Consider the following 25,770-nt stretch of genomic DNA (forward strand, 5'->3'; position numbering starts at 1 on the left):
CACATTATGATGAAAGTAACTATAAAAGTACAATGAGAAATTTGAGTGTTATTCATTTCTATATAATTACTGACAGTGTATACATGTAAAACTATATGATACAATCAAGCGATGTCTAAACTGGTTGATAGTCTGTCATTGTAACCTATCAGAACCAAATCAGCTAATGTTATCAAATACAAGTAAGGATTTAAGTCCATTGTTTAAAGTACATACGTTTGGTGTTGTCACTGTCTGTATGCAACCACAATTCATTGACTCTCCAACTGTTTGTTAAGGTTCGGGTTTGACTGACACCTGTCAGTGCCAGATTGACTACGCCAAGGCATCAGTGGATCCTGCAGCCAACAAATGCACGTAAGTCACGTATTTAGATGGAGTAAAGTGGTCCAGGAAATCAATCAAGTCGTCCAGAGTAGATGTTTCCCCCATTTGCTCTGCATCTTCTGTGCCACAGTTTAGATGATACGTTTCTAACAACTTTACGGGATTGCATTGTTAAGTTAAAATATTACTGATTACTCCACGGGACGCCATTTTTAGTTGCTACACTACGGACTACTTGACGAGACGACATTGTTTAGTTCATTATGAACATAACATATTACTGATTACTCCACGGGATGTCATTGTTTAGTTCATTCAACAGGGACAACCTGACGGGACGCCATTGTTTAGTTGATACACTGCGGACTACCTGACGAGACGCCATTGTTTAGTTGATACACTACGGACTACTCGACGAGACGCCATTGTTTAGTTTATAAATATCGGACAATGTCACAAGATGCCATTGTTGAACTGATGCTTTACAAACAACTTCACGGGACGCCATTGCTTAGGCTCGGTTCCGTACAACGGCGGGGTGTGTGGTTTGCGAAAGTAAACTAAAAAGTAAAGTGAAATACTAACTCCTGTGTGATCTGCCCTGCGTACAATGTTCATTTGGGATAAGTGTACGAATTCTGTCCTGCAAAATTCTGCGCCATTCTGCACCATTCTGCTTGTAACGCGTTGGCCAGTTGTGGGAGTGTCTGCGGCATATTCTGACATCATGAGCATCGATCCACTCAATTGGAATACGATGACATTCATCAACCAAATCAGCGAGTCTGAGTGTTCCATTGGGTTGCGATCTGGAGATTTCGATGGCAAGAGCAAGACGTTGATGTAAGGATTATGAAGGTAGTCTACCGTGACACGAGCTGTGTGGGGTGGAATGTTGTCCTGTTGAAACAGCTCCCTCTTGCGGTCAATGATTGGAAGAAGGTGAGGTGGAAGAATTTGATTCATGTGGCGATTTGCTGTCAAATTTCCCTAAACCACAACCAAGTCAGATCTCGTGGTATAGGATATGGCCCCCTCACCATGACACTACCGCCACCGAATTTGTCGAATTCACGTATAAAACGCTCATTTCGACGACAATAAACACGTTGTATTCCATCTCACTGGTAAAGAAGAAATCGTGATTCATCGCTAAAACACACTCGTCTCCAGTTTCTCAAATTTCAAGGCTGTAAGGTGTGGCACCAACGCAAGCGTCGCTGTCGATGGATCGGTTGCAAAACAGGGACGATAACTGGTCTCCTCGGTCGGATTCCAGCCTTGCGAAGATGGTTCCTGACAGTCTGGTCCGATATCCTCCCTAAACCAGGGATGCGTCCTGCAGTCTCCATAGCTGTGGCATTGCGATGATGTAGGTGGAACAGTCGAATGTAGCGATCCTGTGCAGGGCTGTTAACTCTTAGTCGGCTGGTTCTCGGACGGACTGCAGTGGAATTGAACTATGTGTATCGGTCCCAAAGGAGGCAAATGGTGATGTGGTGGACGTTGAAGTGGCGTACAACAGAAGACTGCGATTCCCCTCTTTGGATACGTCCTATGGCGATGTTCCGATCGGCAGCGCTGAGTCTCGGCATTTTCGAACTTGAACAATGTTGACAACTGAATGACACATTATTGCGTTTTTATAGCCACTGCCACGCTTTACTGTTTTCCTCCATGATATTTTTGAACCAGTGTGAAATCAATGCCGTTTCAGACACTGCAATCGTTTGTCGAATATCAGGCCACCAACATTTTCCAATAACATATATCCAATGTATATACCGGATTTTTTTGTGTAGTCAGGTTCAATGAACTACATACTACATGTGAGTTTCTTTTTTGAAGAGTGTAAAAACACGCCCAACTCTATTGTGCGGCTCTTTATTTAGCAATCACCAATCTGGATAGTTTGGGGGGATTCATTACACAGAACACAATAAATACTTCCTATACTTTGTGTTCACAGGGCTCTGAAGGCCCTCATTGTGTGTTTGGCTGATAAGACAGCCGCGGCTTGTGATGGATCCACGTTACCTTCAACGTTGGCGGATGCTGCACACACAGACATAAAGGCCGACACTGCTTGTGGTAAGAACCTGTCCGTGACAACATCCGGCACACTGGTATTTCGTGTTTTAAGTCTGATGTTAAAAGCCATTCAATCGAATAGAATGATAAATGTTAAATGGTGCTTTGCAAGAAGTCAGATGCTGTAACTATGAACACTGTCAATGCCAATCTCTGCCAATCTTATCACAAACGGTTGCAACTGCATTCAGGATTACGATTTGGGAAAAGCGTGAAAGAGGCCGTGATAAAATATTCTAATCCTGGAATCCTTTGACAACATTTGTAATCGGTGTAATTATTTCACTGTTTATGCTTTCTGCCAAATCTATGAATATTTTAATAATAATAACTAAGCATAATACACGAATGAAAGACATACAGAATACAGATACATGATACAGAAATAATGCAAATGGCCATCATCTGTTTTTTAACCATTCCTCGCTTCAGGCTGGTCCAAATTTGTTCTGCAATGTGTTCGTTAATGTGGTTCCTGGATTGATTTTGGAGACTATTTTACTACCACACCTTGAAAACTAGCACGAGCAGTTGCAAATGTTACACTGTGATGCCCAATATGATATGGCATAATGTCTATAAACATGACTTTTGAAAACTTGTTTAAAAATGATGTTTGTTTGGGATAATGAACTAAGTATTTATTCAGTCCTTTCAAAAGTTAACACTAAGGGTTGTTACTGCAACCCCTAGAGTTCATATGGTGACAGTAGGGGTTACATTTGCAACTGCTCGTGTTCGTGTGCCAAAGATGACCTAAACTCTCTTTTTTAGAAAGTTGTATAATTGTGTTTTTGAAAACATGTTTGAAAATAATATTGGTTCGTGAAAATAAACGAAGTAAATATGCGTTTATTTAAAACAACTTACGCTTATGGTTGGTAATATAACCACTGTCATCTATATGGTGACTCTTGGGATTCCACCTTTTAGTGATCATAGAAATATAGGTTTGAAATTATTTTGCCTTAAGCCATTGGTAACAAAATAACAAAATTCCTGACAGATTATTAGCCTTAGCCATCTTTATGCCATTTCACAATGGTGTCCTCTCAAATATTTCCATATCTCAACCTGTTTTAACAAGGTAGAAAGAAAAAGATATGCACAGAAGTATTCATTAAATATCCTTACTTATTCCTTACACATATATATTCAAAAAGTTACGTTGAAAAGTATTTTTTTGACTCGTGACCTTGGTCTGAAAAGTAGGGCAAGGTGACCTTCTTCTTGATGGTAGTTGTTGACTAAGAAACATGTACTCACTATATGTTATCGTTCTAGCACAGAAATATGAATAAAGCGACAAAATCCTTCCCATATCAAACAGAAATCTCTGCAAAGAGCAGAGTCGAAAATGTAAAAGAAAATGTCCCTGATATGCCAAAGAGAAAGCTCTATAGTAACCTTGACCTTGAGTGCTCAAGTGGGGCACGGGTAGCCCAATCGTCTAAGGCGCCGCGATTCGCTGTGCAGAGTTTGGAAGTTAGTGTTTTTGCAGCGTATGAACGTTTAAGTGAAAATAATGATGACTTTAGAGCAATTATCAGCTTTGACACACCAACACAGCTGGAGCATGTAATGTTGGTCAAGGTGACCTACTTTTCATATCAATGACATGTTTTACAAAGTTAAATGAATTCAACAAACTTCATATATTGAGGGCTAAAATAAAAGAGTTATAAATATAAAAAGGTTCCTTAATGTCAAACTGAAAGCTTTTTAGTGACCTTGGCATTGTGTCATTGTATGCCCAAAACTAATCAATCCGACTCCCTTAGTTTACACATATCATGTACAAAGTTTTAATGCTGGGATTCTTTGCATAAAGAAGCTAGTGCAAAAACAAAAGCGGCAACTGGACGAGTCAGGAAAAGACAAATTCATTGAAAAAGCAGTCCGTTGAAGTTTTGTTCAAGCACAAAAACTTTTACATAAATTGTGTACACACGAAACCCCACACCGTTCTCCAACCCCAACACCAATCCCACAAACCCTGCCAACCCCCCTCCAACTAACCGCCTCCCTCCAACCCACCCCGCATCCACCGCCCTCCACCCGCGGACCGGCACCCCCATCCACACACACTCCATCTCACTAGAACCTGATCAGGATCCACTCTCTTCCTGCACCGGTTACTGTTAGGGTTTATCTTGTATAGAATATGGACAACGTCAACCCCGAGCGTAACTCGAGAATTGAAAAAAACTCGGGGTTGCAGTTGCAACCGTTAGTCTTCATAGTTACACGAATAGGTTAGGTTAACAATCGGGCAGGCAATCAACTTCAAAACAAGCGATTTTTAGTTTCCACCAATGCCTCAAAACTGAACATGGTTCATTGGAATACATCGAAGGCATAATTTTTCTCTTTACACTGAGGTTGAACCAAACAGCTGGTCATAATAAAACCAGCTTTACCCATGTTGTTACCATCTTAAAGTTATGTGTGTGAAAGTGAATAATAATCCAGATAAACGTTGTGTTTCTGACAAGTACGTATGATCATATCTGTTTGCAGTTGTTTCAAGTACATGCGAATGTGAAATCGCTTATGCAAAGACAGACGTATCCTCCAATAAATGCACGTAAGTACAAACATGTTAATTTATACTTATTCTACTACTGTTCCGTTCCTATAATGGGGGCAGATAACGCATTAATTACCCATTCCGACTGAGTGTTGTCAGTACGAGGTAACACGTGAAGATTAGGTCCCAATTGTCATCAACACATTACACAAGTGTACACCACAACAACGCCAGGCCACGCAACGCAACGCCAGGCCACGCCACGCCACGCCACGCCACGCCACGCCACGCCACGCCACGCCACCACACTGCACTGCACTGCACTGCACCGCACCGCACACACCATAGCGCACCACACAGTGTAACACAACACAAAAACAACACAAGATATAGATATATCTCATTTATCATGTATTTGAAATATCTGTTTTGCGATTAAGCATTTATTATATGATGTATATCATGTGTGAACATCGCATTGTCAGTGCTTTAAAGACCAAGATGGACTGCCTTGTAACGACAACTGGTAATGCATGTGATGGAACAGCCCGCCACACCTATGCGGCTACTGTCAGTACAGCCATAGATGGTGTCACGTCCTGCTCTCCCAGTAAGTTGTAAATGGCTGAGAACAGAGTTAGTTCGATCAGTGTTAACATCCAATTGAAAACGCAAAATGGATAACTTTTTTCTGTTACTATATTTAAGTATTCAATAGTTATTACATTCACAAATTATATCTTTATTATCCAACTGAAAATCCAAAATGAATAAATTCTGTAGCTGCATCATATCAGAAATATATTCAGCCAATCACCGAGAGCGTAATACAAGTCTTGTTGTGCATCATCTTAAGACATGCCGTGTCATCAGTATCAATTATTTTTTAATTTTGAAAATTCTTGGGGTTTTTTCTATTCTGTATTAAAACAATTATTGATCACAATTTGGGCAATATAATATTTTATGGACCCAAGAAGCTGGACTCAATATCAGTTTGTTGGGTCCATAAAGTGATATTGCCCCCATGAATGGTCAATAATTGATAAATATGTAATGTCCATCATAAAACCATGTCTTGCGTCTCACATTCTAAACGTCATCTTGTAGGCCCTGGGACTATATGCAACGATTGTGTGATTCCAATGGCAACAACAGCTGCAACATGCACGTAAGTCTTTAAATACTTAAACTGACAATGCCAAAAGTGTCCTTTATTGTGACCTTGATATGTTGAAATCAGTGAAGTCTAGGTCTGGATGCAGTGTCATGTGTCATGTGTCATGAGCATATCAATGAAATGGGTTTAAATTGATATAAATTAATCTTCGTAGTTTCCGATTGGTAGATAGATTTACGATGCTATACATTCAACACGTAATTTCTAATAGCTCATTTTTAAGGTTCCACCTTTAATTTTTTGACTAGTTTACAAGTTTATTCCTATCTTAGAAAACGGACCCGTGTATGTGTAAACGATTAATGTTTTAGGGTCAAGATGTTTCCAAAGGAAAGAATATTCATGGGGAAATATTGCAGTGGCAGTAAGATACTAGCTGTGGAAATAATATCCTTGGCGAACATTTCCACTGGAAACTTTAAGATATTACTTCTCCAGGAGACAATCTCCAGGGGGAATAAATAATCCTATTATGTATGTACTGAGTTACTTTGCATTACGTATGTACTGAGTTACTTTGCGCTACTGTCATAGCTGGCGTATGGCGCATTGGTTTTTTACCTTAACACAAGTTATTCACATCTCTGCTAACATGGTTTTGTCTTTCCTGTCACAGGGCCTTGGAGACATACTACCATTGTTTGTACAGGAAGGCAGGCATTACCAGTTGTGATGGTTCTAAAAGTATAAAAACACTCGCAGATGACCAAGCCACACAAGATAACTCTTTATCATGCAGTAAGTTAATAGACCTGATGAAAGTACCAACCAATCACATCATTGGATCGTTTGACAAATTTAGGCTCTAATGCTTTGGCGAAAGCTGAAACTTATTTGGAATCGTGGTTTAAATTCCTTGACTATTGTCTTAAGACAACAGACAGAAGCCCTTGACTCTAAACTCAATGTGTGAACATGGGTCTTGATTATCAGTTTGTGACCACGTGCGTGAACTGAATCTACATTAAAGAGAGAGTTTCAAACTCTATATGACGCTATACGAGTGTTTTACTGTTCATTTACTTTTAAACTGATAAAGATAAACTCAACTTCTAAAAGTATTTAATTACAATGTTTCTTTAATTCCTTCTTCAGTGTGAAGTTGCAGCATTCCTGAAATGCATTCTTGTGTCTTTTTTCCAGATAATCCTTAAATGTAGGGGTGGGGGTGTGGGGGTGGAGGTGCGGGGGGTGGGGGGTGGGGGTGGGTTGCTGAAACGAAGTCTTGTGGTGTATATAGTCTTGGGCTGTATATAGTCAAAACTGAAATACACTGTTGGGCTTTCAAGTAGAGATATTCCCCAAATTTATTCTTTAATACAAAATTGCTCGGTTTTCAGCATCAATGTTCTCGAAATTCATTCTTTATTAGTGATATTGCGAAAAATGCATTGCCATGACGATATTTTTGAAATTATTAGCATAGGCTATTCCTGATATGTATTCTTGTGTTTCAAATACTGAATGTATACAAAGTTGCTGAAATGCAATTTTAGGTTTTAAGTTAAGAATGTCACAAACATCTTTCACCCTATTGTAGCTTTTACGCCGATTGAAATCTCTTTCGGTGGATAATCGAGACTGGTTATTCTCTGGTTATAGACGTGATGTATCTATTAAAAGGAATCGTGTTGGTCATATGTACTTCGATATTTTTCAGTTTCACCTCGCCGGGACGTGTGTACCTGTCAGGTTGCCTTCTTGAAATCCACAGCTGCACTATGCGAGTGAGTGTTCTGCACGGTTGACACTGGACTCGTAGTGTGTTTTCTGTTTTCTGAATCAATATCACGTTTATTACGTTTGATTAACACATGTCATTTGGTCATCTATACAAGAATCTAACTGATCTCTAAACCATTTTTGTACAAATTAACTAAATGTGAAATGCATTTGATATATCAAGACCTGTTTGTCCGTCCTTTCCATTTGAGGTAAGTATGTTATTTTTGCACCTTTTAGGGGTCAGTAATAACAACTGCATTTTCGAACATATGAAAAGAAAGTGTTGTTCTGAAAGAAACTGTTATTATACTATTTATACAGCTCTCTAAAAGTTCTGATGAACTGTCTGTGGGCTGGAACAGCTAATGGTTGTGATAATACTGCTACGAGAAATGCTGTGACGACAACAGCTGATGGGAAAATAGATACTTCATGTAGAGGAAGTGAGTAGTACTTACATATTACCCAAATGTCTAACGTTCAATTAATCAGGTCAATACTAAATGAACGAGAAAGAACAAATAGGCAGTAACGTTGTAGTAGCGTTATGGATAAAGACGGACTAACTGAGGGTAACCTCTGAGCGCCCTGAATATTCTTTCTGCACATAACCTACAGTCCGTGTGAGGAAAGTAAACAACTGTTTTTGTTGTACATGTACAGTGGAAATATACTCTCAATAATAATCAGATTTATATAGAGATATGAATGTTTTAATATTGTAACATATATTTTAACTATTTTTCAGCATTAAGTGATGTTTGTGTATGCCAGGTCGCCTACGCCAAAGCGGACATGACCACTGGTCACTGCGAGTATGTATGACTTTATCATCTGGTCAGCATGTTCGAAGTTTTTACGCCTGTATTCAGTTGCACCTCCGAAAATGAAAATAAGAATGAATTTATTATTAATAAAAGTGTCCTCAATAACTTTCCCCTTTCTATCATTAATTGTCTGAAATGCAATACTCTGTAATCTGTTATATTTGTGACTTCTATGCATGTAACAAAGCACTCATCTTTCCTGACTTTCGTTTAGCGCCCTGATTGCACAGTTTGCATGTCTGGAGGACAAAACTGGAACAGGTTGTGAAGCAAGCAGAACCCTGAAACAGGTGGCTGAAGAAGGGAACACAAAGTTTGGAAGTGGATCGTGTTGTAAGATATATACTCATTAATGTATATTGCTGTATCTTGTCTGCTGGTCTATTAATGTACAACGTGGCTATAAATACATATAGACCGGCCATACCGGCCATATACACGGTTGTATTAACTTCAGGTTTATTTAATTTCATTATTGCTATATGTTGTGGTCACATACTTATAGTAAAGATCAGAACACACGCACAAATGTCTGATGTGTCAGCTACTGCTGTATGCATTGTATGATGATCACAAGCATATATTCGACGTCGGTCGTCAAATGAACGTATGCAAACTATGTAATCTAATTTCAGTCTTAGTATGTGTTTAGCTAACGCAATCCAATGTTAAGAATCTAACACATGTGAGGTTCACATTATTACAGTGTATCCTGCGATTTCAGATAAATCCCAGCATCTAAAATTTAGAATTCCAACACTGCTGGAACTACGGTGCTAAGTAAGGACTATAATACAGTTTCCAAGTTCAATGTGGATTTTTAAGCACGTGTAGATAACCTTGTGAGACCCGGGGCTGCAGTAGATCCCAAATACACTACTGCTTATTGTAATTATATAAGAGACGCCTAACGGCATTCACTCACCTCTTGTTAGCACATCTGCCGGGGTCCCTCGAGGTTGCGTCATCTCACCCATTATCTCACAACAACACTTGTATATGTATTTTCTTCGACGTTTAAGAATTTTCAAATTTACTCTACCACCATCTCAATGTTTTATAGAACATATGCTTTTAAATTCACCAGTTGGGACAGAGACCTGCCTGTTCGAAACAAAAGCAAACTCTTCAAATACTGTAACACGGCAAAATAGATTAATGGCGTCACTCTTCAGGACATCGACAGTATTTATGGGCAACAAAATTAATAGTTAATAAAGTAAATAAAATATTAAGATCCTGTTTTACATTCGGAGCATCAACTTCTTTCTGGCCGATGTTGGGATCAAACAGGGCTAGGAATCCATCCAAACGCACTTGTACCAAGTTTTCTAATATACTTTGTGATAATAATCGTTGAGCATTTATTCGCTAGTGCCACTTGAAACGTTTATGACGTTCGTATTTATTTGTATGCGTGTTTAGAAAAAAAGGTGAGACCTTGTGTCTGTAACCTAAATGTCCTGCGGGATAATCATATCTTATCTCAAAGAGCACGTCGTGGTCTGACTCGTTTACTATTTATCTTCATATCAACCGCTGGTTTGGCGGTGTGTACATATTTGGTTGACTGATTGTGATTTATGTTTCTGTCACGCTGGAAATGCAATCAAACCCGCCACACAGGAAAACAAATCTCTGTAATATTACTTTTAATGAAGAAATATTTAGCCGAAAAAATATTATATTTCTTATTTTCTTTGTCATCACATGCTAATGCAGCTGATAATCTCTTTCAATGAACGAAAGTTTGCCAGTTTAGGAGTGAGTGAGTGAGTTTGGTTTTACGCCGCTTTTAGCAATATTCCAGCAATATCATGGCGTACCCATTTCGGTAATCGAACCCGGGTCTTCGGCGTGACGAGCGAACTCTTTAACCACTAGTATACCCGACAGCCCCCAGTTCAGGATTATCGATGGAATACGGAAGTCTTTTAATATAATCTCAACTGAGGAAATACTTGTTTCAAAACTGGTTTCAAAATAGGAAACCAAATTCTCTCCTAAAATGTTCCAAGTCCACTCGCAGATGTGAGCTCATGTGCATGATCTGCGATAGATCCACTATTAAAAGTTAAACATTTACGCTGAATGTATAGCACCAAATTACCTTTCCGATTAACAACATTGCCTAGTCCTTAGAACATCGTAGCATTTAGCTACACTCATAGCTGGCTATGTAGCGTGAAACACATCGAGGTTGTCATCGTCAGAATCTGGAGCTGCCTCGAGATTTCAACCATACCATAAAGACGAAGTAATCAGGCAGTTATCTTTTAGAACATCAGCTGTACTGTCTGTAGACATTTCCGACAGACAATATGACGTTTGAAACATTGTGTTTTCACCAGTCTTCACTGTGTTCAGCAGATATACTTGCAGACCTCTCAAAAGGGACGACATTTTGGGGCTATATCAGTGAGGCATTACTGTCCTATTTTTCAGTTGAATCTGCGTTTTCCCAGTAATGATAAGGTATTACTGCGCTGGGAAAAATCTAATGTGGTTTTTCAATTTGGTTTTCCCTTTAGTTAAGAATTAATATATAATATACAGCACAGTTACATCGATGACTTCCCTTGTAATCAGCTGGGGCGGTCGGGTAGCCTAGTGGTTAAAGCGTTCGCTCGTTACGCCGAACACCCGGGTTCGATTCCCGACATGGGTACAATGTGTGAAGCCCATTTCTGGTGTCCCCCGCCGTGATATTGCTGGAATATTGCTAAAAGCGGCGTAAAACCATACTCACTCACTTGTAATCAGCTCCACAAACGTTGTAACTCAATTGCAAGTTTCAATTTCAAACTCAATGTTTTGGACGAGGGACATAATTAACTTGAAATTATATTGAAGCATGTAATATCAATTGTAGATTGTATATATTACGTTTATACATTGCGGGTACATGTATGTGATGTGTGATAACCTGGAGAGATAACCTGATATATAGAGGTTATCACGCTTGTGTGTTTGGGGATGGTAAATATCCTGCATTAGGAGTAAACATTGTATTTAGCGAAGCTACTCTAACCCGAATCTATGAGACGTCACGGCCACGTTCAAACGTTGTTGACAGTCAGCCCGTCCTGTCATAACATTAAGAAGTGCAATCGGATGTACACACAGCGACAAAACGAAACAAGGTAACAATTCAACATATTTCGACCAAATCCAACTATTTTAATTTGTGGAAAAGGTTTCAAGCCGCAGAGGTCTACAAGCACAGATATGGCTTCTGATCCCGCTTGGCTAGGCCAAGTGCCCTCGCAAAATTGTTTCGAAATTTATATCTCCAAAGTTGCCAAAACTTATAAAATGCCTTAGGTACTTCACTGTTAGACACTGATTTTAAGTATATTAGACTGTTCTTTTGATAATGATAGCAATTATCCCTGTAGTTTATCCAGATTCCCGATGGTTATTTCTGACTCGATTGCCGACTGACAAGGGCGGATATCGTTTTTATCCCTTGGCTTTATCCTGCCGAGAAACCTACCCATTATATGATAAATCACAATATATACATGTAGGCTTCTTTTTCAGCAACGACAGACACATGCGTATGTCAAAAGGCTTATTTGATTGCGGACGTTAGCGGGGCAAACAAATGCTCGTATGTATAACGATAAATCGCATCATTTATATATAAATGTATCACTGATGTGGGGATGCGTTATTATACGCCCAAAAGCAAGTTATATATAATTGTATTATTGTTAGGAATTCTGAACATAATTTGTGGAGAAATATGCAGTTACGTGTCAAACCGCATTTGAGCAGATACTTGTACCTGAATACCTGCGGTGTATATAGGCATAATATAAATGCATAATATAAATATATTTATCCAGGTACTAGTATATGCTCAATTGCGGTGTTGACATATTTGGTGTGCATATATGGATATACAACAAATATTTGCAAGGATCTTTATTGGGTTCAAGCATAGCGCACATCATTTAATATAAACTGTACACTGCTCGGACTTCACCTATGGTACAATACGATTTGTTATGTCTTTTTGGTCAGTGTCTATGATAAAGTAACTGTATGTGATCAGAGAGACGGAGAAGAAGATCGCCTGTTTGTATGCAACAACAACAATGAGCTGTGATGCCGGCGTCCCGAGAACGACCATCATGGCCAACACAGACAACACTTGCAGTAAGATATCATGTACCTTGATCCCTGTAGTAAGATTGTCCTTCCTTGTGTCTGATTATGTCCAACACAGACGACACTTGCAATAAGATATCATGTTTCCTTGATCCCTGTAGTACGAATGTCCTTCCTTGTGTCTGATTATGTCCAACACAGACGACACTTGCATTAAGATATCATGTAGCTTGATCCCTGTAGTAAGACTGTCCTTCCTTGTTGCCCCTCATGTTCAACACAGACAACACTTGCAGTAAGATATCATGTTTCCTTGATCCCTGTAGTAAGACTGTCCTTCCTTGTTGCCCCTCATGTGCAACACAGACAACACTTGCAGTAAGATATCATGTAGCTTGATCCCTGTAGTAAGACTGTCCTTCCTTGTTGCCCCTCATGTCCAACACAGACAACACTTGCAGTAAGATATCATGTTTCCTTGATCCCTGTAGTAAGACTGTCCTTCCTTGTTGCCCCTCATGTGCAACACAGACAACACTTGCAGTAAGATATCATGTTTCCTTGATCCCTGTAGTAAGACTGTCCTTCCTTGTTGCCCCTCATGTCCAACACAGACAACACTTGCAGTAAGATATCATGTTTCCTTGATCCCTGTAGTAAGACTGTCCTTCCTTGTTGCCCCTCATGTGCAACACAGACAACACTTGCATTAAGATATCATGTAGCTTGATCCCTGTAGTAAGACTGTCCTTCCTTGTTGCCCCTCATGTGCAACACAGACAACACTTGCAGTAAGATATCATGTTTCCTTGATCCCTGTAGTAAGACTGTCCTTCCTTGTTGCCCCTCATGTGCAACACAGACAACACTTGCATTAAGATATCATGTAGCTTGATCCCTGTAGTAAGACTGTCCTTCCTTGTTGCCCCTCATGTCCAACACAGACAACACTTGCAGTAAGATATCATGTTTCCTTGATCCCTGTAGTAAGACTGTCCTTCCTTGTTGCCCCTCATGTTCAACACAGACAACACTTGCAGTAAGATATCATGTTTCCTTGATCCCTGTAGTAAGACTGCCCTTCCTTGTTGCCCCTCATGTGCAACACAGACAACACTTGCATTAAGATATCATGTAGCTTGATCCCTGTAGTAAGACTGTCCTTCCTTGTTGCCCCTCATGTGCAACACAGACAACACTTGCATTAAGATATCATGTAGCTTGATCCCTGTAGTAAGACTGTCCTTCCTTGTTGCCCCTCATGTCCAACACAGACAACACTTGCAGTAAGATATCATGTTTCCTTGATCCCTGTAGTAAGACTGTCCTTCCTTGTTGCCCCTCATGTGCAACACAGACAACACTTGCATTAAGATATCATGTAGCTTGATCCCTGTAGTAAGACTGTCCTTCCTTGTTGCCCCTCATGTGCAACACAGACAACACTTGCAGTAAGATATCATGTTTCCTTGATCCCTGTAGTAAGACTGTCCTTCCTTGTTGCCCCTCATGTGCAACACAGACAACACTTGCATTAAGATATCATGTAGCTTGATCCCTGTAGTAAGACTGTCCTTCCTTGTTGCCCCTCATGTGCAACACAGACAACACTTGCATTAAGATATCATGTAGCTTGATCCCTGTAGTAAGACTGTCCTTCCTTGTTGCCCCTCATGTCCAACACAGACAACACTTGCAGTAAGATATCATGTAGCTTGATCCCTGTAGTAAGACTGTCCTTCCTTGTTGCCCCTCATGTGCAACACAGACAACACTTGCATTAAGATATCATGTAGCTTGATCCCTGTAGTAAGACTGTCCTTCCTTGTTGCCCCTCATGTGCAACACAGACAACACTTGCAGTAAGATATCATGTTTCCTTGATCCCTGTAGTAAGAATGTCCTTCCTTGTGTCTGATTATGTCCAACACAGACAACACTTGCATTAAGATATCATGTTTCCTTGATCCCTGTAGTAAGAATGTCCTTCCCTGTGTCTGATTATGTCCAACACAGACAACACTTGCATTAAGACATCATGTTTCCTTGATCCCTGTAGTACGAATGTCCTTCCTTGTGTCCCCGCATGTCCAACACAGACAACACTTGCATTAAGACATCATGTTTCCTTGATCGCTGTAGTAAGACTGTCCTTCCTTGTGTCCCCGCATGTCCAACACAGACAACACTTGCAGTAAGACATCATGTTTCCTTGATCCCTGTAGTAAGACTGTCCTTCCTTGTGTCTGATTATGTCCAACACAGACGGCATTAGTGATCAAGTTACATTTCATTTTCTCTGTTCATGTACAGCGCTGATGACACCTGTGAAGTGTTACCTTTATTTTGTCCAGTCAAATCCAAGGCAGACAATACACGACTTGTGTAACACTTCTGTATGTCCATAAAAAAATGTTTGTTTAATGGCATGTATTGTACATATATATGTCATTGTGGAGAGTATTCATTTGTGATGACATATATGCATGTATATCAAAAGCGTTTCGTCGCCGCCACTACTTCAAGAAGTACATTCAGCGGAAACATTGAGTGTTAGTTATTCACATAAACAGTGGAAGGATAACTGTATCTGTCTCACGTTGCAGGTAAAACAAGTAGCTGTTCCTGCCAGAGAGCATACGGTATTGACACAACCAGCGTCGACGAGTGCGCGTAAGATGTGTTTTGTTATCATATATTTCCTCAGTTACTTGGATATCTTAAACAGAACACAGTTCCTACTTCTCACAACTTGCAAACCAGACGTATTTCAGTATACTCGTCTAAGTTCTGCTTACCCACAATATTGTGAAGGGAAGGTCACTGAAATTGGACATGAGAACGTGTAATTGTCATAATAAATTAACGAAACTGTTTATTTGATGTGCCACTTAAGTGTATACATTGACAATATGTTTGAATCATGCCAGCGCCCAAAAAGGCGTGGTTACATGTCTGAGGTCGACAACTGACACTGGATGTACAGGAGAGGCTGCCTTCACCAAGACAAGAACTCAACTCGGCACAGATCTAGAGACGTATCTTAAATCATCATGTGGTAAGTCTTTAAGAAAGTTCCCATCGCAAAACAAAGTGGCTATACATACTGGTGAAACTAAAGTGAGTGAGTGAGTATGGTTTTACGCCGCTTTTAGCAATATTCCAGCAATATCACGGCGGGGGACACCAGAAATGGGCTTCACACATTGTACCCGTGTCGGGAATCGAACCCGGGTCTTTGACGTGACGAGCGAACGCTTTAACCAACAGGCTACCCGACCGCCCCTGAAACTAAAGAATAAACAAATGTGGGTTCATTCCTTTCTAAGTTAATACTGAACTACTGGCTATATATACAGTTGAAACTATAGAATAAATTAAATGCGGTTCCATTTCTATATAAATACTGAATTGTACAACTGGCAATACTGTTACGAAGTGAATTCTAAATTGAAACCCATATTTGTCTCAGCACATCAACGTTATTGATATACTCTCCAATTGTTTGTCAATGTTTAGCTGCAGGCTTGACTGACACCTGTCAATGCCAGATTGACTACGCCAAGGCGACCGTGGAACCGGCAGCCAGCTTATGCATGTAAGTCCACCATCCATCAATATATAAATTGTTTTAATCTCTTGTAGAAAATATGACAGTCGTGCAAGGTTGCATGTTATCGTTGTACCATTTGTGTCATAGGCAGATGGCTACGTGGGTATGAGGGTAGATATAATGGTGGATTTGGTTGACAACAAACTATTTCATGGTCCTTTTATTGAGGCCGTTCCTCATTATACTTACCACGTAAGGTTAGGATAGGTTCCATGGACCAGCAACCCATGTTGGTCGTAAGAGGCGACCAAATGGATCGGGTGGTCAGGCTCGGTGCCTTGTTTGACCGCGTGGAATCGTACCCTGTCGGCGTGATTGGTTGTTCACAATATCAAACACTGAATTGACTGGTCCAGACTCGATGTATTATAGCCAGCTCTCAGACAGCTGGAATATTACTGAGTGCGGCATTAAACAACTGACAAATCGTTATATTTCATCAGGTCGCTTGGGGAACTAATTTCATGTTTGGCGGGCAAGACTGCACTGGCTTGTGATGGAAGTATGATACCGTCTGTGCTTACGACAAATGCACAAACAGACCAGCCAACTATCTGCAGTAAGTATTCTACTTTCTCTGCGTCTACCACCTCCTTGGACTAGAGGATAGAGCGTCTGCCCGGCGAGTTAAAAGTTGGTACTTGTTGTTACCCTACCTTACGCTTGGCATTAAGGGGATAAAACAAGGACTGGTCCTCTTGGAGTCAATAACATGTGTCTGGATTTTGAACTGCCGCATGATTCCTAGTTGGACTAGCACTATAAACCCGGCATTAGCCCACCAATAGTTTAAAGGCTTTTTTCGGTCATATTCAGACAGGGCACTGTAGTAAGTACCCCAGCTCTGCACCATCTGTAGTGTCCCACCCATAGTACATCAGCTTGTAGCCACATGCAGACAGGGTGCTGTAGTAAGTTCCCCAGCTCTTTACCATCTGTAGTGTCCCACCAATAGTACATCAGTTTGTAGCCACATGCAGACAGGGTGCTGTAGTAAGTACCCCAGCTCTTTACTGTCTGTAGTGTCCCACCCATAGTACATCAGCTTGTAGCCAAATGCAGAAAGGGCGCTGAAGTAAGTACCCCAGCTTTTTACCTTATGTAGTGTCCCACCCATAGTACATCAGCTTGTAGCCACATGCAGACAGGGTGCTGTAGTAAGTACCCCAGCTTTTTACCTTATGTAGTGTCCCACCCATAGTACATCAGCTTGTAGCCAAATGCAGAAAGGGCGCTGAAGTAAGTACCCCAGCTCTTTACCTTCTGTAGTGTCCCACCCATAGTACATCAGTTTGTAGCCACATGCAGACAGGGTGCTGTAGTAAGTACCCCAGCTCTTTACCTTCTGTAGTGTCCCACCCATAGTACATCAGTTTGTAGCCACATGCAGACAGGGTGCTGTAGTAAGTACCCCAGCTCTTTACCTTCTGTAGTGTTCCACCCATAGTACATCAGTTTGTAGCCACATGCAGACAGGGTGCTGTAGTAAGTACCCCAGCTCTTTACCTTCTGTAGTGTCCCACCCATAGTACATCAGTTTGTAGCCACATGCAGACAGGGTGCTGTAGTAAGTACCCCAGCTCTTCACCATCTGTAGTGTCCCACCAATAGTACATCAGTTTGTAGCCACATGCAGACAGGGTGCTGTAGTAAGTACCCCAGCTCTTTACCATCTGTAGTGTCCCACCCATAGTACATCAGTTTGTAGCCACATGCAGACAGGGTGCTGTAGTAAGTACCCCAGCTCTTTACCTTCTGTAGTGTCCCACCCATAGTACATCAGCTTGTAGCCACATGCAGACAGGGTGATGTAGTAAGTACCCCAGCTCTTCACCATCTGTAGTGTCCCACCAATAGTACATCAGTTTGTAGCCACATGCAGACAGGGTGCTGTAGTAAGTACCCCAGCTCTTTACCTTCTGTAGTGTCCCACCCATAGTACATCAGCTTGTAGCCACATGCAGACAGGGTGCTGTAGTAAGTACCCCAGCTCTTCACCGCCTGTAGTGTCCCACCCATAGTACATCAGTTTGTAGCCACGTGCAGACAGGGTGCTGTAGTAAGTACCCCAGCTCTTCACCGCCTGTAGTGTCCCACTCATAGTACATCAGTTTGTAGCCACGTGCAGATAGGGTGCTTTAGTAATTACCCCAGCTCTTCACCGCCTGTAGTGTCCCACCCATAGTACACCAGTTTGTAGCCACGTGCAGATAGGGTGCTGTAGTAAGTACCCAAGCGAATTTATACTTTAGTTTCTTTACGGATAAGAAGTATATATCCGGCTTCGTTTTCCTCCACCTGTCCAGCATTAACCTTTTCCAAAACTTTGCTGAGACCTTGAATGTTAAACGTTGTTTTTTTCAAAATGCTAATAGATGCAGAAAAAGGTTCATGTCATAGGCTGCGTGTTGTGGTGTTGGGGATGTGTGTTTGTGGGTGCTTGTACTAGTCCGGACTGGTGCCGATTTATAGTGCTAACCCACTGAGATACCATGCCGCAGTTTAACAGAAACCAAACTCAGACGCAGTATACTGACTCCGAGCCGACCAGTCCTTGTTTTAGCCCCTTATTGCCGAGCGCCAGACTGGGTAACAACAATTACCATATTTCAAAGTCGTTTGGTATGACGCGACCGGGAATCGAACCCCGGACCTTCCGCTCTCCAGGCGGACGCACTACCACGAGTGGTCGAATAAAACTTGAATGGTAAATGTTTCGTTAAAGATATGACAGTTCGAGTATGCCGGTCTTTTGATACCATGCATACTGTCTACTGTGAATGTAGCTGAACGAGAATGATGTAAATTTCTACTTTAACTCGAATGTATGGAGCACGCCAGAAACCTATAATTGTGGGTTCGAATCCCTGTTCGCCCCGATTATGTGTCTAGGTTTGTCAGCACCATACCCGCGCTCGTGGGTTTCACCGAAGTGGTAAACGTCTGAGACCTGCATCACTTGGGGCTTTCCTCCCACATTAAGCTGACACGCCGTGATATAACAGGAATACTGTTAAAAGCGGCGTTGAACCCAACTCACTCACTCGAATGTCTGGAAGTCAGTTTACAGCGCATAATATCCTTACCAGTCTATGACTCATATCGGTGGCCTTTAACCTTTCTGTTGATCATATTTAACTGTTATTTGTTTGGTTGTTCCAAAACCAAAATTCCTGGTGAAAGGTCCCTGGCAGAAAACTCACCAATAGCTGTGGTTTTCGGGTTAAAGAAGATTTATTTTATCGGAACAGTGTTTCGGATACAAAAATACAATTTACTGCTCGTATTGTGTGTATTTATATGTTTGTTGCAGACAAGCCATCTGCCCCGACGGATGTGCACTGTTCCAGCAGTACAGACTCGAGTTTACAGCTGCAGTGGACAGACAGGCAACAGGCCACAGTGTACTATGTGGTGGAGATCAGTCGAGGCGGAGGTACAGACTGGCAACAAGTGAACGTTAGCCTCACGACAACTGACAATCAACAGTCAGCATGGATAGACAATCTTCAACCACAGACTGTATATTTTTTCCGTATCCATGCAAAGGGAACGCACTTTGCGAGCGAGATGGTAACGATTAATTGTCTACTATCAAGAACAGGTAATATTGGTCAAATATTTTGTTATTGAGAGGGTCGATTGTTGAGATGGTCGAGTCAGTACGTGAGATCACTCTAATATATGATTCTCTTTGCATTGGACTTGGTTTAAAACTGTCCGAAATTCAATCATTGTGAACACACTAACAGCAGTGCCACGATGTTTCGTTGGATGTTTAGGGTACAGGTGATTCAAAGTGCCTCCATTTATACCGAGGAAGCCTGGAGGGTGAACACTGACATTGTGCTCATATAATTACAGATGTGAACTCTCCTCAGTATCCCTGTAACCCAAAATCTGATTGGGCTCGTGAAGATGCGAGGTAGAATAGGTCTTCAGCGACCCATACTTGCCGTAAAAGGCGACTATGCTTGTCGTAAGAGGCGACTAACGGGATCGGGTGGTCAGACTCGCTGACTTGGCTGATGCACGTCATCGATCCCAATTGCGTTGATCGATGCTCATGATGTCAATCACTGGATTATCTGGTCCAGACTCGATTATTTTCAGACCGCCGTCATATAGCTTGAGTGCGGCGTTAAAAAACAAACAAACAAAAACAAAACACAAACTGATAGAGCAGGATCCATCCATCTTCTGTGAGTATTATTGTAGGTTGGGCTTCTGATGTTTAGAAAGCTCAGGACATCCAAACCAGTGTAACTTGGCTACTCAAGACAAACACCTGCTTGGCCAAGCAGGGGAAATCTGGAAGACAGATCCTTTGGCACTTGAAAGCGAACAAGCATTATCCATATAATAAGAACGACAAATCCCTTTCTTAAACAGGACAGAAGGTCACGGCATAGTCTAGACCCCACAACGTTTTGTCTTGTCTGCTTGTCTTGTTTAGGGACTTGCGTAATTTATATTGGGAGGGGGTGCGGTGAGGTGAGATTGGTCTTATGAGAGTATCATACTTTGCTGCCCCCACCCCCTCATTTTATGTAAAAAAACAAACAATGAGATACCATGCCGCAGTGTAACATGAATAACCCACTCAGACACAGTTTACTGACTCCGAGCCGACCAGTCCTTGTATTAGCCCCTTAAATGCCACACGACAAGCAGGGTAATAACAAGTACCATCTTTTGACGTCGTTTGGTATGAGGAGGCCGGGGATCGAACCCCCGACCAGACGCTCTACCACTAGACCTCGGTGGCAGGGGTACTGCTGTGCGGCGCTAGGCAACAAACAAACATATACTTCTTTATGCATATTGTGTGTGGCTGTGCTACCCTAGAGTAGGACATGCTTACACTTTTTGTGAAAACCTGGTGTCGTCACTGATTTTCAGTGATCCTTTCATATAACTGTACCACTATTTTTACATTTTTTGCACCGAATGAAATCTCGGCAGATAATCGAGACAGATTATTCTCTAGCGTTGACGGTTTATATTTTACGCATCTTATTGCAGTTGAAACAACGACCGGTATAAGTGATGGAGTTATCATTGCCATTGTACTTGCTGTTGTCCTAGCAGTTGTACTACTTATAGCTGGAATTTATGTCTACCGTAGGAGGCACTCCATTTGCAAACAAGGTGAGATTCTTCCTATATTCATTGCTGTTAAAATGCCCTGTTAATGTTCCTTTTAATAGGCGACGTTATTTAAATATATTTAAGAAATGAACGACGAGTGGAAGTTGTTTATCGTGCAATAAAACACTGCATGGAGAATTAAAAAGGAGGGGCGCACCCGTTTATTTCTTATATGAGATATATGTATCAATAATTTGTACAGATTCTTTAAGGATGATGAGTGATTGAGTGAGTACGCCGGGTACGTGGTTTTACGCCGCTTTTAGCAATATTCCAGCAATATCACGGCGGGGGACACCAGAAATGGGCTTCACACATTGTACCCGGCTCTTCGGCGTGACGAGCGAACGCTTTAACTACTAGGCTACCCGACCGCCCCTTAAGGATGATGATAAAATATACAAGGTTTAAAGATGTATACCCGCATTTTGATAATGATAACTCCCTTAATAGAATCCGATCCCGACAATGTCGGAAACAAGTCCATTCATGCACAGGTGGGTATTATCGCGATCCTGTGTTCGATTACCTGTACCTTTTCTCCCAATACCGATCGTCATATCTCTCCCATTTTGTGGCATTCGTGACCAACTCGTGTTATTCCGGGACAAGCCGAATAGCGACTCGTGCCCCTCTCATGGCCATTTTATGCGACCGGGTTCCGTCTTAGCGCAAACGGGCATACCTAAAACCATTGTCAACTCGTTGCGTAATGGTTCACATATATTTCCCCATATATTATATATATTTCAGATGCAATTAAAAGCACATCGGGACGTGCGGAATTATACAGTGTGATTGAACACACTTAATTGTGTCGTGGGTATATTTTTAGACGCAGGACATATGTAAAATCAAAAATTATTTCTGAGGGATTCTTTGATGAAGAACTAGAAATCATACGCGCATTCTGATTGGTTTGTCGTATTTTCGCACATAACATTTATCAATAGGGGGACGAGTCTTCTTGCAGGTTACGGAAAGGGGCGAGTGTTGACGAATGATTTTGTGGAAGCAATCATTCGGCCATCGCGTTTATCTGGTCGTCCAGGAACATCTATGGGGAAAAACTCACCAGTCACTAGCCTCTCAAAAATAAAGTCGTCCAATATACGACGTCATCAAGTTACGAACACACGTTTGAATCTTCAGAAATGACGTTATTATAGAACAGTGTTTTATTGTGCAAAAAACCACGCTTCGTTCTTCATTGTTCTTTGCTGATTTTCAGTGATCGATTTTTTATAATTTCCACCGTTATTTTGCCTTTTACTCCACATAGAATCTGTTTCGTCGGATAATCAAGACTGGGTTTCCCTACTGTTGACGTTTTCGAAATTTAATTATCATACCAAATGTATTGCTCCTTACGTGTGTATTCAATATATTGTGGGGAAACATATTTTATTTTTTTTATACATATTCCATCATTCATTAGTGTCATTGTTTAAGTGAAACAGACGTTTTATTCGTTTTATTGTTTCAGATGAGATTCCACGAGAACATCTACAGATGGGGTAAGATATTTATCTCTCCCCTTCGTTATATTCCGATCAAAATTCATTTTCAGTAATCATAAAAAAATACAATTAGTTATAGCTTCTGCTGTGAGAAAACTAAACCATTCGAATAAATACATCGAACAAAACATGATGTTTGTGCTGAACTGGCGGCATTTACTGGTATAATCTTGAAATTGTATTTTATAAATATTCCTCATAAGAGGTGAATTTATCAAACCTTTGACAAGATTTAAGATGTTTAACGATATGTGACGATGAAGTTCTACTATACTACGTAATAATGAGACTATGATCTGGTGGATATTACACGGACACAATATGGTTTATATAAACGCCAATGCTGTGACAGCTCCATGATTCTATATACTTCGCGATTCGTTCAATTACTGATTCATCAGCTTCTTTACTTGAAGGGGGCACGGGTGGCCCAGTGGTCTAAGGCGCCGCGATTCGCTGTGCAGAGTTGCGTCCCTTGGGCACGCCAGAAACCTATGATTGGTTCGAATCCCGGTTCGCCCCGATTATGTTTCTAGGTTTGTCAGCACCATACCCGTGCTCGTGGGTTTCACCGAAGTGGTGAACGTCTAAGACTTGCATCACTTGGGGCTTTCCTCCTAAATTTAGCTGACACGCCGCGATATAACTGGAATACTGTTAAAAGCGGCGTTAAACCCAACTCACTCACTCACTCTTAACTTGAATACCGGCAGTGTGAGTGACCTCATATGTATTGACATGTTCTGTGCACTTACGATTGAATCACGAATAGTTGAAGTAATTCTTAACTAAAGATCATCGTATGCACACACACTAACAGGGACACTTTCTTAATGCCCTCGATAGAAATGTCAACAATGTCCAAATACGCATACAGTGAATGTCTATTTACGTGAGTTATAAATGAAATAACACACCCGTTCTTGTGAGATACCTTGAACACCCGGTATCACCACTATATGATAGTGACTTATGATATAGTTGGAATCGTTCAATGGACAGGTTATTCGTGAGGATTTCTTATGATTATGAAAAGTGTTTTTGAAGCTTTTCTGTACAAAAGTCGAAAACTTTCTATGATATCTAATCTCGCTGTAACTCGGTTTGGTACCACAGAAAGTCAACTCGTATCGTAAAAATGGTGTTCTTACGATAATTCGTGTAGTATTCTCTATATGCTACCTCTGAAGAGAGTTTTTATGTCCTGGGAGTGCAATTACATCTACACATCAACAGTTTAATAATGTTGTATTGTTTGTTTGTTGTTTAACGCCGCACTCAGCAATATTTCAGCTTTATGGCGGCGGTCGACACCAGATCAGACAATCCAGTGATTGACATCATGAGCATCTATCCACGCAATTGAGATCGATGATATGCATCAACCAAGTCAGCGATCCTGACCACCCGATCCCGTAAGTCGCCTCTTACGACAAGCATTGTCGCCTTTTAAGGCAAGCATGGGTTGCTGAAGACCTATTCTACCTGGATTGTTGCATTGTAGTTATTGATACAGGTTCATAGAGGTCTATGTAGTCAGTACCAGTACTTATCTGAACTTAACTTAACAATTTCTTACGCTCACAACAGTCTGATCAACCATAGTTGTGTTTATAGATATGATTACATGTGAATATGGTTTTTTTCTATTAGAACACAACCCAGGCCAGCTGATGCTGCTGTAAACCCAGTCCATCAAGCACTTGCAGGTGACATTTTGACTTTTTTTTCACTATCCCAAAAGTGAGTGAGTGAGTATGGTTTTACGCCGCTTTTAGCAATATTCCAGCAATCTCACGGCGGGGGACACCAGAAATGGGCTTCACACATTGTACCCATGTCGGGAATCGAACTCGGGTCTTCGGCGTGACGAGCGAACGCTTTAACCACTAGGCTACCCGACCGCCCCCTATACAAAAAGACCTTATCATTTCTGTGCTGAGTTGCGCCTCTCAGTCGCGCTGGTCACGCTGGTCGTGTATTTGAATCTCGGATTCGCACCATCAGTGACACTAACACAGGCGATACAGGATACAGGGTACACTCCGCTTTTCGTGAACACTTGGTATTATCACCATTTCATAGTGATTCCTAAACACATGCTTGTGCTACAGTTCTTCAATGGCCAATGCTGTTAACGGAAATAAATAATAACTATGGACATTAAAGGTTTTGTTGCTTTCGTTTAAGACACGTGTACTTTTCACAAAGCAATACTGACGCTACAACAGTATGTGTTCATTCCTTGGGAAAGTCGTAACGTAGACTTGTCTGCGCGAGAACATGACAATCTATTCCGTCAATGCAATACACGAATACTCAACTTGTACTGTTCCAGATTCTGATGGGCCGCCTGGCGACAACCACTACTCAACAGTACAAGATGAAAACGACTATGATGAACATACGTACGCGCACGTGGTTCACTTGAACAGCCCAGTGTGACTTTGGGAGAAACGACAGCAGATTTTATATGTTTGGTTGTTCGTTAAATTTGTTTTGTTCGTTTGTTGTTTAACGCAGCACTCGATATATATATATATATATATATATATATATATATATATATATATATATATATATATATATATATATATATATATATATATATAACGTCACAGATATATGACGGCAGTCTGTAAATAATCAAGTCTGGACCAAACAATCCGGTGATCGGGGCATCGATTGAA

The 25,770-nt window shown here is 41.0% G+C and overlaps 1 protein-coding gene across 1 annotated transcript in view; it reads left to right on the forward strand.

Moving 5' to 3' along the window:
* LOC139461603 (uncharacterized) overlaps nt 1–25,525 on the forward strand; it is an 87,908-nt gene extending 62,383 nt beyond the window's left edge. The window contains exons 38-47 of the mRNA XM_071243077.1: nt 12,741–12,844; nt 15,403–15,469; nt 15,727–15,854; nt 16,316–16,394; nt 16,853–16,968; nt 19,723–20,013; nt 21,435–21,560; nt 23,047–23,077; nt 24,734–24,789; nt 25,419–25,525. Of these exons, the coding sequence (XP_071099178.1) occupies nt 12,741–12,844; nt 15,403–15,469; nt 15,727–15,854; nt 16,316–16,394; nt 16,853–16,968; nt 19,723–20,013; nt 21,435–21,560; nt 23,047–23,077; nt 24,734–24,789; nt 25,419–25,525 (1,105 nt within the window). The remainder of the gene's footprint in view (nt 1–12,740; nt 12,845–15,402; nt 15,470–15,726; nt 15,855–16,315; nt 16,395–16,852; nt 16,969–19,722; nt 20,014–21,434; nt 21,561–23,046; nt 23,078–24,733; nt 24,790–25,418) is intronic.
* Nucleotides 25,526–25,770: the final 245 nt, after the last annotated feature.

Source organism: Haliotis cracherodii, unplaced genomic scaffold (genome assembly GCF_022045235.1).
Source record: "Haliotis cracherodii isolate W230 unplaced genomic scaffold, xgHalCrac1.p SCAF_15, whole genome shotgun sequence".
In the NCBI taxonomy this organism is placed as follows: Eukaryota; Metazoa; Mollusca; class Gastropoda; order Lepetellida; family Haliotidae; genus Haliotis; species Haliotis cracherodii.